This window comes from Pholcus phalangioides, unplaced genomic scaffold, assembly GCF_987345545.1.
Source record: "Pholcus phalangioides strain wild (caught in Gottingen) unplaced genomic scaffold, Ppha-v1.0 ptg000007l_1, whole genome shotgun sequence".
NCBI classification, from domain to species: Eukaryota; Metazoa; Arthropoda; class Arachnida; order Araneae; family Pholcidae; genus Pholcus; species Pholcus phalangioides.
The window spans coordinates 17,504,117-17,517,893 of NW_028301600.1; the positions used below are offsets into that span (position 1 = coordinate 17,504,117).

The 13,777-nt window shown below is 35.9% G+C and overlaps 1 protein-coding gene across 2 annotated transcripts in view; it reads right to left on the minus strand.

Moving 5' to 3' along the window:
* Naglu (N-acetyl-alpha-glucosaminidase) overlaps positions 1-13,777 on the minus strand; it is an 84,229-nt gene that overhangs the window by 34,062 nt on the left and 36,390 nt on the right. For both annotated transcript variants that reach the window (XM_089232757.1, XM_089232758.1), the window contains 4 exons: positions 11,476-11,546; positions 8,982-9,143; positions 7,866-7,934; positions 5,995-6,058 (listed from right to left, as the gene is read on the minus strand). In XM_089232757.1, coding sequence (XP_089088883.1) covers positions 5,995-6,058; positions 7,866-7,934; positions 8,982-9,143; positions 11,476-11,546 — 366 coding nt within the window. The remainder of the gene's footprint in view (positions 1-5,994; positions 6,059-7,865; positions 7,935-8,981; positions 9,144-11,475; positions 11,547-13,777) is intronic.

A 13,777-nucleotide genomic window follows, 5' to 3' on the forward strand; every position in this document is an offset into this window, starting at 1 on the left:
AAAGAAAGAGCATGGTAATGGATTTAGGTGTAATTTTCAAGAGTGATTTGAACTTTAGCGCTCACGCGGAAAGTGTCTTGTTGAAGTCCAACAAGTCACTTGGCTTTCTCGTAAGGTCGTTTGGGCCATTCACCTCAGTTCCAGCGATGGTACGGCTGTATTTCGCGTATGTCTTGCCCTCACTTGAGTATGGCTCAGTGATATGGGGCCATATTCCTGCAGTGATGAATGTACGTATTGAACGTGTACAGAAAAAGTTTTTGAGGTCATTATTCCGAAAGACTTTTGGTGCGTACGTCCCAGATGCGCCTACTTCGGATCTTCTCTCTTTTTTCAAGATGACATGTCTCGATAGCAGACGTACTAAGCGAGATCTATCATTCCTTCATAAAGTTCTTCACGGCAGAATCGACGACTATTATTTGACGAGCCTAATTAATATCTCCGTGCCATCTCGCGAGCGACGGGTTCATAGTTCCCGATATGTCTTTTATTTTCCTCGTGCACGCACGAACATTTTAAATGCTTCACCAATTCTGCGAGCATGCAAGCATTTAATACGGGTGAATTCCCTGATATATTTCACAGGGATTCCATGTTCTACTAGGTACTATATGAATTTGTATATATTTTATGTTTTTCATCTATTTTGGTCGTTTTGTCTTCTTAATATTGAAATCTCAATGTTTGCTTCCGTTGCGCACATATATTTTTGTATTATACATTTGTTGATGATTTTTTTCTTTAGCGTGTAAATTATTATTATTATTTGCTTTTCTATTGATTTTCATTACTTTTCCCATCTCTGTAATTGGGCTCAGCCTGTTGAGGTGTGTAAATAAATAAATACACTTGACGCTTTACTAAGCTTCAGAGACTTGGGGTTTTAGCCCTTTCACAGAGCATGGCCCATTTTAACATCAACGGGGGATTGCGCTCAGACAAATTGATGTTCTGGGAGGGCCGGGCCCTCTACTTGGATAGAAGTACCAACACCCACCGCTTTATATAAATACTTGCCCCCGAATTTTTTTTTATTCTGAGCCACCTCGTTGGGCATTTTGCCTGTTGTGACGTTGTATTTGTATCACCTGTTAAAGTTTTTCCCCATCTTTTCTGAATCACCCTGTATATGATATATCATCACTGCAGAATATCTTGGACATGTTAGAAGTCTTATTTACAGAAACAGTTCATGATCAACCGTTATGAAACTGTTTCTCAAATTTTGCTTATCATTCTTATGCTATAAACGAAATGTACTTTCACTAACGTATTACAATCTGCACATTCCGATGCTTTTCCATGCTCTTAATGACGACAAAAAGATTCAGATTTTGAATGTTACGTCTTGATCTATAAGTTGGAAAGCATAATCGGCATTAAGTGGTGTACAGTCTCGATGCTCCCTAGCTGATCAATGCTGTAGGGTTCGTTTTCAATGAATAATTGCCACACACAATCATAAGCACTCTCTGCCACTTTTATATATAATATTTGGTTTAATCATGCTTTATCACAATAAACGTTATACTATTAACACGTCCTCCTCGCTTACAGCGAGCCTTTGAAATTACCTCCTGAGTCCACAGGAGCCACTCTCTAACTAACCGAAAACACACCAAGCTTCTTTTCTCTTCGTCGAGGGCCTTTCTCCCCCACCCACGCTTTCTACTCCCATCATGCTCCTTCCCAATGGGGAAAACCTTACATTACCCCCTTCCTAAGCGTGAAATATGCATAACATATTTTACAAGACAATCTGATTACATGCATTGATACTGATAATAGAAACTAGGATATGATCAAATAACACGATACTGATAGCAATAAATATTTACATAATTTGCAATAAAACGCAAGTAACCATTAATGTTCATTATTTCAGTTCACACAATTCATTCTGTTCGTAAACGTGATATCACGTCTGCGCTTACGTTGTCTGTCCCCGGAGTGTCCGCTTCCAGGTGTTGTGATGATGGTCGGACAGTATGAGTTTTTGTTCTGCCCCTACTGATGGAGTAATTGAAGCTCTGTCTGAGACTTCGTTCTTTCCTCTCAACTGGCAAGCCTCACATGCACACACAAAATTCCTTCGTATCCTTGACAATCCCCTCCCAATAAAATGAGTACTAGATTCTGTCATTTGTTTCTTAGCGCTCTTGTAATGTCCCTCAAAAGGAGTTTCACGGGCCCTTCGCAAAAAAACTTTTTTTTTTTCCTTTGGTAAAACCAACCCCCAACCCCTTTGTTGAAGGGCGCAGCCCGCCGTATCCTCACTTACCCTTCGCTGCTGACTCCCATTCAGCAACCAGTGGGTCGCTTCTTCGAAATTCTTCTCGTGGGTTGAGGGTGTGCTCTGTTTATGTTTTTTCCTCTCATCCACTCCATCTCTCCCACCCTGCTTTGCCGGCATTTCGTTGTTCGTTATATGCTTCTTGTTCACAGCTGCGATCTTTTGGACCTTCACTTCCCCTTTGAGTAAGTTGATAATTTGTGGATGTAATATGGCCTCCTCACTTATGTGGGGTGTAATAGCGCACAAAATAGCTCTGTGGTGGACTACACTTGTTTTGTCCGTTCTGGGAATGGCCAGATTGATGTGTCTCAAACCTGCCAAAACAGGCTTTCCGAATGCAGGTTTCAAATATGTCTTTGCTTTAGACTCTGTCTTGTAGCGGGGGACCAAATCTTCTCTTAAGACAGAAATTTGGCAACCTGAATCAATCAATGCATTCACAATTTTTCCCTCAATGCTAACTTTCATTCTCTTCAATGCGGTGATAGATTGGATATATCCGGAATCCTGTCTGATATCGTCACTGATACCGATTCCTGTTACTGAAAACGCTTCTGTATCTTGTGGTACACTTTCCGTTTCTATCTGGTTGACTCTAGTATCCAAATTACCTGCTCTTCTATTACTCATGCTGACTCTGTTCTTATTTTCAGGACAGTTTCTTTTTACATGGAATCTTGACGAACAAATGAAACAACCTTCCCCTCGAAGTGGCTTCTGATCAGAATATTTCTTTCCATGGTCATGCTCACGAAAATATCTATTCTGTTGGTTATCATAACATCCTATGTCAGAAAAATTTTCTGAATGTGAACCGCTATTATTTGTCGCACTCGTGTAATTATCTACTTCTTTCGCGAGTTTGACTGCATCTAACCAACCGTCTGTTTCTTTCAACTGTATATAGGTTCTGATGTTTGGGGACAGGCTTTCCTTAATTTTATCAACGATGACCAATTGTTTCAAATCCTCAAATGTGCTAACTTCCCTCGACTTGAGGTATAAATCTACAGCTGTTTCCACCCTGACCGCATATTGACTACACGTTTCCTTCGTTTTCCTTTTCATTGTATCTAGATTCTTTTTATGCTCAATGGGAGTGATTTGAAATTCCTTCAAAATCATCTCTTTGATTCTGTTGTAATCATCAAAATCGGGTTCTGCCTGCCTCATACTTATGCATCCAGCCTTCCCCTTCAAAATGCATAGTATAATTTTCCCATGGTATTCCTTCGGGACCTCATACAACTTGAATATAGTCTCTGCTTGATGAAAGAAAAAAGGCCAATCCTCTATGTTTTCCGTCACCTCTGGTATTACACCTTTCATTAAATTCAAATACCCAATAAAATCATTATTTCCACGTGTTCCACGTCTTTCATTATGTTTTATTCTCTCTACCTCTAATTCGTGGTTTCTTGCTTCTCGCTCTGTTCTTTCATCGATAATACTATTTAGTAATTCTTTCACAAATTCTGGTTCATAATGAGGGCTTTTCATGATTAGCTCTTTCAAATCCACAACCTTTGCGGCTTTGGGGACTTCCACCCGTAACTCATCTGCTAAAATCAGCAGGTCCTCTTTTCGTCCCCTGGCAAAGATGGCCATTTTTTGTATTTTTTCTTTTCTTAAATCAGTATCTAATGAAATTACTGTACGAAAATAGTTCGGTTTCGCCTAACAAACAAAAAAAATGTGACCGCTCACCTCAGTATAGGCGAAAGTCTTGATGCTCGTTCGTTTCTGCCGATGGTCGAACTTTCACATAAATATTCCGATGTCCTGAGACACTGGTGACCACCCAATGTGTGATCAGCCACGCCAAGTGATCAGTCCTGATCCTTCTATTTTGTCAACCGCTTAACGATGATTTATTCCTGCGATCACCTTCGCACAAAATAGTCAGTTTCCATTCAGTATAGTTCTACTGACCGCACTGCTGACACCACTATGTAGGGTTCGTTTTCAATGAATAATTGCCACACACAATCATAAGCACTCTCTGCCACTTTTATATATAATATTTGGTTTAATCATGCTTTATCACAATAAACGTTATACTATTAACACGTCCTCCTCGCTTACAGCGAGCCTTTGAAATTACCTCCTGAGTCCACAGGAGCCACTCTCTAACTAACCGAAAACACACCAAGCTTCTTTTCTCTTCGTCGAGGGCCTTTCTCCCCCACCCACGCTTTCTACTCCCATCATGCTCCTTCCCAATGGGGAAAACCTTACAAATGCTAAAATGGGCATTTTTTTTAAATTATCAAGAAAAAAAAGTATTTTAAAATTTGTTGTTTAGCAACTTGATCGAGAAAAGCAAAGTCTGGCTTCTTGTAGAATTTTTCTAAACTAATTTTACTCATATTATTTATGATTATTTTTGATTTTCATGATTCTCCAACATCGAATTATTCAAAAAATTCAAAAAAAGTTCCAATTAAACGAGAAATTTTAACATTGAAGTGGATAGAAAACTCAAGAGAAGTTGGTAAACGTACGAATTATCCAAATTCTACGCGATAGTTAATCCATTTCATCATACGCAATATCTTTTTCCATTTTGAGGTTAGTTTAGTATTTTGAGGTTTTTAGTTTTGGGTTACTAATAAATTATGTGTGTAAATTTCGCTTGAATAAATCAGCAGATGTAATATTTTTGAACGTAAAATAACCAAAAAATGAAAATAATCAGATTTCATGGCTTTAGTTCGTTCGACAAAATCATACTAGTTTCAATAGAAGTGAAAAAAATATAAAAATTGGAGGAAATTTACATTTTTGAGTTTTTTGTTCAGTTGGGGGGCTGTTACGGATGCGGGATGTTGTCCAAGACATCTATAAATTGATCGTTTCTGCTCATTTTTTTTTATTCCTCGTTTTCATTTGCATATAGTAACAATCCTCTCTCCGTATCGAGAGAGAAGAAAAACAAAATTTTTGCAAAAAAAAAGTGGCGTCGGGAGTAAAATATGCATGTACGTGTAACTGCATTTTTCTCTTTCATTATATTGACATGGCGTCAGCACAGTTAGACTCAATCATTCAACTTAAATTTTCACGCCATGCCAATTTAAAAGAATTTCGAAAAATCTTAGATCTTTCTTTGGGTCTTTTCACTGAAATACGAAAGGCACCATGAGAGAGAGAGAGAATTTTAGATAAAATATATAATATTTAAATGTGTTATACAGGATTTATAAAGCCGATCCCCGATATTATAGCAAATGCAATTCATTTTTAGTAGGTAACATACAGTGCAGACGGAAATTCCATGAAAAATTTCAAAAATAAATATAAAATCAACCGATTGGTATATTTTGCTGCAATCCACACTGTCATATGTCAATCAGTGATTTTATATTGTTTTTTTAAATGCCTCATGAATTTTTCGCTCATCCTGTATTTCTGAATATTTAAACAAATAGAATCCTGTTTATGTATCACGCAATGTAAGTATGTAAAAATGTATTTTTTGGTCCATAAAAAAAACAACAAACATTTAAAAAAAAAATATTCTAAATAAAGTAAACAAATCTCTCAATAACTAACAATATAATCGATATCCAACAATATAATCCTCCACAGATTGAATTGGCCTAATTACTAATTATAATTAGTTCTCAATGAACAAAAACCGGACAGAAGTGATTCGATTCCGAAATTTCCATTTAATTAATAAAACATCTTACCTCTGTCAAGAACATTCTAGCAATTTTTGGGAACAGAGAATCAGTAGGCTGAAGGAACATCACACTAAAACAATGAAATATATTTAAAATTCTCTATTAAATCTATATTACTACTGGCCGTGATAAGGTCAAATATATTTCGGATGTTTCGATAGGAATTATTTTCAATAATAATCCATACAAAACATTTGACATTTAATTAAATAATAAAATTCGATAATTTTTATCCTTTCAAGAAAAAACTGCTTCCATTGCGTACATACTTCATCATTATTTTTTAAACAATAAATCAGTCTTCGATTTCTCTTGTTACAAATCCATCGAAATTTTGATTAACGTTACTCATTTATATGTTCAAAAGTAAAAAAATGGTGTTATGCCATTAATCTTCGAGTTCGATGCATGGGTTTTGATTAATTAAGTTTTATATCTCCATAAAACATTCTAAATTTCACAAACTTTGTGGAAATGTAAAAAGTAATCATCGTCAAGTAATAAATCTCTCGCAAGAGACAGTTTCTGTTCGATTATGATATTATAGTAGAGCAGCGTTTCTCAACCTTTTCTAACGCAAGAACCAGTGAAATGTCTGAAAATATTTTACGGACCACTTGTGTCCCGAATTACGGGACATTCCTGTAATTTTGGCTGTACTAATTTTTTTTATACATTTGTCTCGTGTTTTCAACGATGATTTTATTTGAATTTGTAATATTTACTGAAGTCGTGAATACACAGCGTTCTCGTAATACTATATAGAAATTATATTATGGTAATTATGGCGAAAATGTAGATAGATAGATATTCGTTTCACGTATTTGTCAGGTTAAACGTTTTTTTTTTTGCAGTTTTTTAGCAATTTTATTAAAAATCAGTGATTGCGACTATTTCTGGCAACATCTGTGATGGTAATTGGTAATGTCCCGTATTTTACCTTCATTTAAAAAAAAAGATTCTAGTTTAACGTATTTTTCTCAATGAAATAGGGTCATCTGATCATTTTTCGGCGTGATCTGATCATGTTTACTGTGATTTGTAACAGCCCATTATCTCCCTGCCCTTCAGCGATTTCAAAAGTAACAAAATTTAGTGATATCCCATATTTACGATCGTAATTTTTCCCATTTTCTTCGATGATATGTAGTGAACCTAAGTGAACCTAAATATGAAGGTATCTTTTTAATTGAACCCATATTAAGATTATCGTTACTAATATCAATTATAACGGTTGAGTAATTTTTCATTCAGTGAGAATTAAATTATCGAGTTTGCCTGCGGACCACACACACCATCGTTGAGGACCATTGGTTGAGAAACGCTGCAGTAGAGGATAGATAGGTAGATAGAACCGCTCATAACCCCGGACTGATGCAAAGTAACTTACTTCCGTTACCTCATATGAGGCTAGGTTGTGTCGGAAAAAGTTAGTAAAGATTTATAGCAGTGTCCCACACACACACTTGCCCCGTGCTTACAATTATCAAATCTCTTGCGTCGTTCTCCCCATGAAGACAGTTATCAGGTCGATGTAACGTACAAGCCATTTGACTAAAAAAGGATAGCTGAACCCAATGTCCAGGGAGAAAAATTGCGCTTTCGCCCAGTGGCACACAAGGGCCGGAGACCGCAGCCTGGGATTTCAAAAGAAGAAGTGAGGAAAAGACTTGTGGAGCAAGTAAGAAAAAGAAGGACACTAACACAAATACAAATTAGTTTTAACCAGTCAGATTTGAGAAGTAAATGCTTTCATGTCAAGAACACATTCTCGCTATTATTTATATGTATTCTCGCTTTAAAACATACTTTGAATTATATTATATATAATTTTAATATTGGAAAATTGAAGTAAATAAACGTATTAGATGACTTACGGAGAGTACGGTTCCTCAAAATGACCCCAATCTTTTCCTAAATACGTCACAGATGCGTTTGGAAAATACCTGATGGAAATAAATATTCAACAGAAAACTATCGGACGATATTCGCCTCTAACATACCATCATAAATAAATGTCAAATATAACATGTTTGATTCTATATTTATTGATGCATTAGACCATGAACTGACATGCTTTTTCATTTAATATTTTTTAAAATGAAGGACGACATCTCGAGAATTTGAGAAATTCCTATCCCTCATATGATATTTTTCTATAACAATTTACTACTGACATAAGTTGATGTATTTCTACTGTAGATGCTCGAGAAAAATTTTCTCTGTACCTCGATGGAAACGAACTTACGGCTAATTTTCCAACAATAAAATGTAAACAACAATGATATGAGGAACAAGAAATGAAATCGGAAGCGTTATTAGAGACACGTATTTTCTCTTGACCTACAACAAGTTGAAAGATATCTTATTTTTCGTAACCACTTTACGACCAAGGACGTAATATTGCGTCCAAATACCAGTGGAATAAATTCAAACAAGTTTCTCACTTTTCTTTCCTCTCTTCTCACCATCATCGCGAAGATTTGTTGGAACCCTATGAAAAAAGTTGTTTTTATTTCTGTTTATTTCTATACTCCTATTAGTGATTCCCCCCCCCCCCAATATATGTATGTAGTAGAAGGATACATCACAAGAACGAAAGAGAATAAGTAGGGTGAGGGTGAAAAGGAAATCTACTTCTCGTGCGTACTTATCACCTTATCTATTACACTTTTTTTCCTCCCTTTTCTTTTCTTCTTAAGTGCGGTTGGGCTCGGAAAAGGCTACCATATTTATCAAATAGAGATCATCCGAATTTCTTGCCAATGACTTGTAAGTGAAGGTGTTGAAGACATTTATATCAGTTTGATGGAATTATTATTTGGGATGAAATGAATTCATTCAAGAGATTCTTTGATGCATCATAAACAGTATTTTTTCGTCTGTTAATGTCAAGTTCGATAGCTATGCGATATCTTATAGCGCTATTTTATAATGTTCGAAATAAAACATAATTTTTGGAAATGAATGAATTGCTTTTGAAACATTCATACTTAGCAATACTTGGGGGAATCCTTCCACTAAAACCAGGTAAAACGGGGGTCATACCAAAAGACCTCATTCTTTGTAAAATTTGATGTTGTAGTTCAGCTTGATGAATAAGCCAATCATCATGAAGTGGACCTGCCCAGCCTTGAATATTGCCCATTCGGTTCCTGAAATAGAGATTATACTCGTACTTGGAAATTCGTAATCCTGGAGTTTATATATTTTTTACATAAATTACATAACATTAATAGATACATCGTCAGAGTAACAAAAATACCATGTTTAATTAAAGTTCCAGTTTTTAATGACCTTGTTTATAATGCCATCCATTAGAAATCGATGGCGCTAAATTATATGAAATGTCAACTTAAGGCTTCTAATATTTGCACTGTATTGTGTTGTTCGTATCTCGTAAAAGTTATTTGTTTTTTCTTCATGAGTTTTTAATTTCTTGATATGAGCAAGAGACAGAACGCTGTAACCAAATTTTGTTTTAAAACGCGAAATTCCAGTTTGAAAACGTGAGACAGAGCGGTGGGCCATGATCTGGTAAGAAGGAGATTTGAAAACTTGTTAAAATGCAGAAGTCTATGTGCAGCCTTTAATCAACTCATCAGCTTGCAATCTAGGATTTCCCGTATTAAAACAGTCTGATGGCAGCTTTCTATCTCTGCTGAAATCAAAAAAGTGACTAGGTGTGTGAGAAATATCAACCGAAAAAAAAACGGCCAAAAATGAAAACAACTCATTACAAATATTTGAGACCATAGATAAAATTTCAGTCTTTAGTGCCTTTGGAATTTAATAGATGTCGCAACAAACAAGACCACCAAAAATTTAATGAAACTTTCTCTGATCACCGGAAAACCTCCGGAAGTTTTTTTGTGAAGACGATGTAGATAGTTGATTTTGTGTTAAGCACTACTTTACCGCACACCAACTCCAGTAATATCGTCATACGGCAATTTCCTACCACTGGAGTTGGGTGGGAAATGAAAGCGCCATCTATATATCGGTGGTTGCCCCAGTCTCGTCAGGTAAAAAGAACTTGTTTTCCATGTTATTCCCAAAATGAATTTAATAAAAAGTACTCGAACTCACATGGACCCTGACGGAAACCTTCGTGGTGGAAGATGAGCATCTTATCACTGCATCATGTTTTAACCTCTGGAATTCCGATTTTGAAAAAATAGTGACCAGAAATAAATGTAAAGTTTAGAGAGAGAAACATTTAATAAAAAAATAGACCGCATTTTCCGCGTACTGTTTAAAAAGAAATCATTGGTCAATTCCGACGTCTTTTTTAAAATAAATTCTTCTATATATTTTTATATGAATAATTCGTGTCCAACAAACAATAAGATAACTCTAATAACAAAATGTACTTTAAAAAAATAACAACATTCCCGCATCCGATACCAGAGAAAAAAAGTAAATATTTTTCAAATGCAAACAAGGAACTCATCGATGCAAGTACCGTAATAAGTTATTCTGTTTATACTTGTAGTTTGCGAATTGCTTCCAAGCTAGAAAAACTTCACAATTTTTACATTTCGTTTTTAATCAAAATGAATTCAATAAAAAGTGTAGAAATTCTTTCGAAGCATGGAATGCATATCGAAAATTTTTACGGAAGCCAATTTCGATTTGTATTATTGAAAAAACAAAATTCAATTTACGTTCATTGCATCATAGAGAAATTTTGTTATGAATTAAAAGAAACCAAACTAAATATCTTTTGATATGATTAGAAAAAACACTAAAATAAATTAATATTTAATTGAATTTTCTATGGTGCTATTCGTTTTTAATTGTTTTCTGCTTTAAACATTTCGGAAATATAATTTTCAGTGATTTACGCTCAATAACTTCGATCGTTACTATTGCATGCGAAGGTGCTCCGCAATATTTTCATTAAAACGTTTGCGTTGTTTTGCTGAATGTATTCATTTATTTTACGGCAGCTTTCTTTATCCGAGGATGATGTCACTCGCCGCTATCCATACGAAGGTTTTTAATAGCTGGCTAATTCGAAGATGAAAGAGAGAAAATTAAATTGCCTTTCTGCGGGGAATCGAGCCCACGTTTCCCGTTCAATGCACACGAGCTCTAAGGAAAGATTGAGATATTCGTTGCCTTTGTAGCCTAGGGCGCTCACCCGGCAAGTGAGAGGATGTGGGTTCGATTCCCCGCAAGGGCAGTTGAATTTTCTCTCTTTCCTAAAATTTCATCTTCGTATCAGCCAGCTGTTAAAAACCTTCGTATAGCTTTCGTTATCCGGACTCGTAAAAAAAGTGACGAGAAAAAAAAAAAACCGCAATGCAAATAACACAATAAAAAGATTTAGGGGTTGGGGCTTAAATGACATTTCACAGCATTGTAGTGAATATTCGATAGATGGGGCAACAAACAACACTATCAAAAATTTATTTCTGGATTTTTTTTATAATTAAGGCACATTGTCATTTTGTAATGATTCATTCAAAAGTCGGTACATACCACGCTAGAAAAGCGGGTCCAGTAAAGAACTCGTTGATTTCATGGTCCGTGAAATTTAGCTGCTTGAACACCTGTTGAAATTACACATGTACAGTATATATCAGTAAAATATTTATTGTCGATAAAAGAGAAATGAGTCCACTGTTTTTATAAGAATGGGGAAAAAAATGTTACGTACTACACATGGAGGCATTGAAGCATAATTAACAAAGTATAGAATCAGATTAGGAATGATCAATATCATCTGGTAACACTTCGTAAAAAATAGCGTTTATTTGAACAGTTATGGATAATTTAATCTCGTTACAATCTGAAACCAAGTCTGAACAACCCCGCGGCGATAACCGAGAAAAGCAATGAATTAGTTTTTCCAGGAAAATTAGTCACAAGTCAGAAGCGAGATGCCCGATGGTTCCATAATTTAACGGTATCCCATTTCCGGAGCTCATAGTTTCTTGAAATCAAGAATCGGCTCTTTGATATTAATTAAATAACCCAAAAACGTGAAGAACTTCACTGAAGTTGAAATGCCGACTGAAATTACACTAACTGATTTCAAATTAATCATTTTTATAGAATAACTTATACAGTATACAGCAAATCCCCGACAAACGGGGATCAGTTCATCCATGTTTTATGTTATAGAGAACAGCCATGTATATAAAGAGCAATGGCACGAGTTGTCTAAATGGGATGTTGCAAAAACTATAAAATCTCAATTTTCAATCGGAACTTGTGAATGGATCTGCAATATACAGGGTGTTCTGTAAGTGCTAATTCGGCCTTCATCTCATCAACCGTTCTTCGTACAGGTATGGTTACGATTTAAGAAATGCTCAAAATGTGTTCGTAAATCACTTTTTACCATATTTGAGAGTGAAATTACAGTGCGTCACAAAATGAAAAAATATAATTTTTTAAACGCCCCCCCCCGTGTTCTAACTTTCAATTGGAAAGTTGTTGCCCTGAGCCCAACAAAAAAAATTCCATGTTTCTAAGTGCCGTATTCGCTGATATGTTTTAATTCAAAAATCGGAAAAATAGGGAAAGAACAGTATTAACTATAACGCTTCTTTCCCTCCTTTTGTGTTATTCTTCCCCAACTTTTCTCCGATTTTTTAATTCAAATATCTCAGTGAATATTGAACTTGGAAACACAGATTTTTTTAGCCTCAGAAAAGACAGTGCAACAACTTTTTAACTGGTCAATTTTTGTTGGTGATTGATTTTGTTTTTCTTGCGATATAGAGAAATGTTGATGACAATCCGGGCTGTATTAGCTGGAATTTTTGCACATTTAGTTATTTTCACTCGTTCCATCTGATTTTCAATTCAAATTTTAAAGTCATTTACCATAATTTGCAAAATCTTCTTAACTTAACCGCATGCAATTAATTGTAGATAAACGTTTTCAGCCCTGTCGGAAGTGTTTCGAACAAGTGTGGGTGCTCGTCTTGAGCATTTTGTAAGAAATTACGGTTTCTGAACGAATTCTGTGAGTGCTCAAACCCGTGTCACAAATTAACGTTGTGCTCGAGCACCCACAGCACCCCCAGCTCCGACGCCAATGAACGTTTTCGTATTTAACGTCGTTGATATTTTTCAGGCAGTGGCTTCTATGTTCATCACCAAGTGGTTAACATTTTGTCGTCAAGAAAATGTGAACGGGTTAACCAACAACCCCCTAAAGAAGAGTGGGGAGTCTTCTTTTGGGGGCGGGGTGCTAGGTTAACAGATGAGTATGCATCTAAACATGGCCCCCACATCCTAGAGCAGAGCCCCTAGGCTGGGATCTTTTGCGGGCTCCCCCCCGACCACACTTTCACGGGCCCCTTTATGATGAATTTATATCGTGAAAAAGCAAAAAAAATGGTGGAAATCGTCCCCGGCCCCAGGGCTGAAGCCTTGTCAGCCCACACTTTGGGGGGGGGGGGGCATGCATCTAAATTTTAACACAAAACAACAATATTATATCCCGTCTTACTTATCAGATACGTTTGAACATTATTCGCCAAATAATGCCAGATAGGTCCAAAAATCGCCAAGATCGACAATAGCTCCGTTTGCAACTGAGAGAGTATATATGCAGTATTACAAAATTATTCCAAGTGCACATGTGATAGTACTGAAGCGAAAATTAAACAACCTTCATAAACCGCAATGAAATCTTTTCATGTGTCAAAAAAAATTTATATTTTTTCTAATGGCTTCTCTTGGGTATAAAGAACGGGTGTTATGCTGTTTATTTTACTCCCATAATGTAATTTGGAGCTTATAAAAAGTCGTATTATCCTAAAAGAAT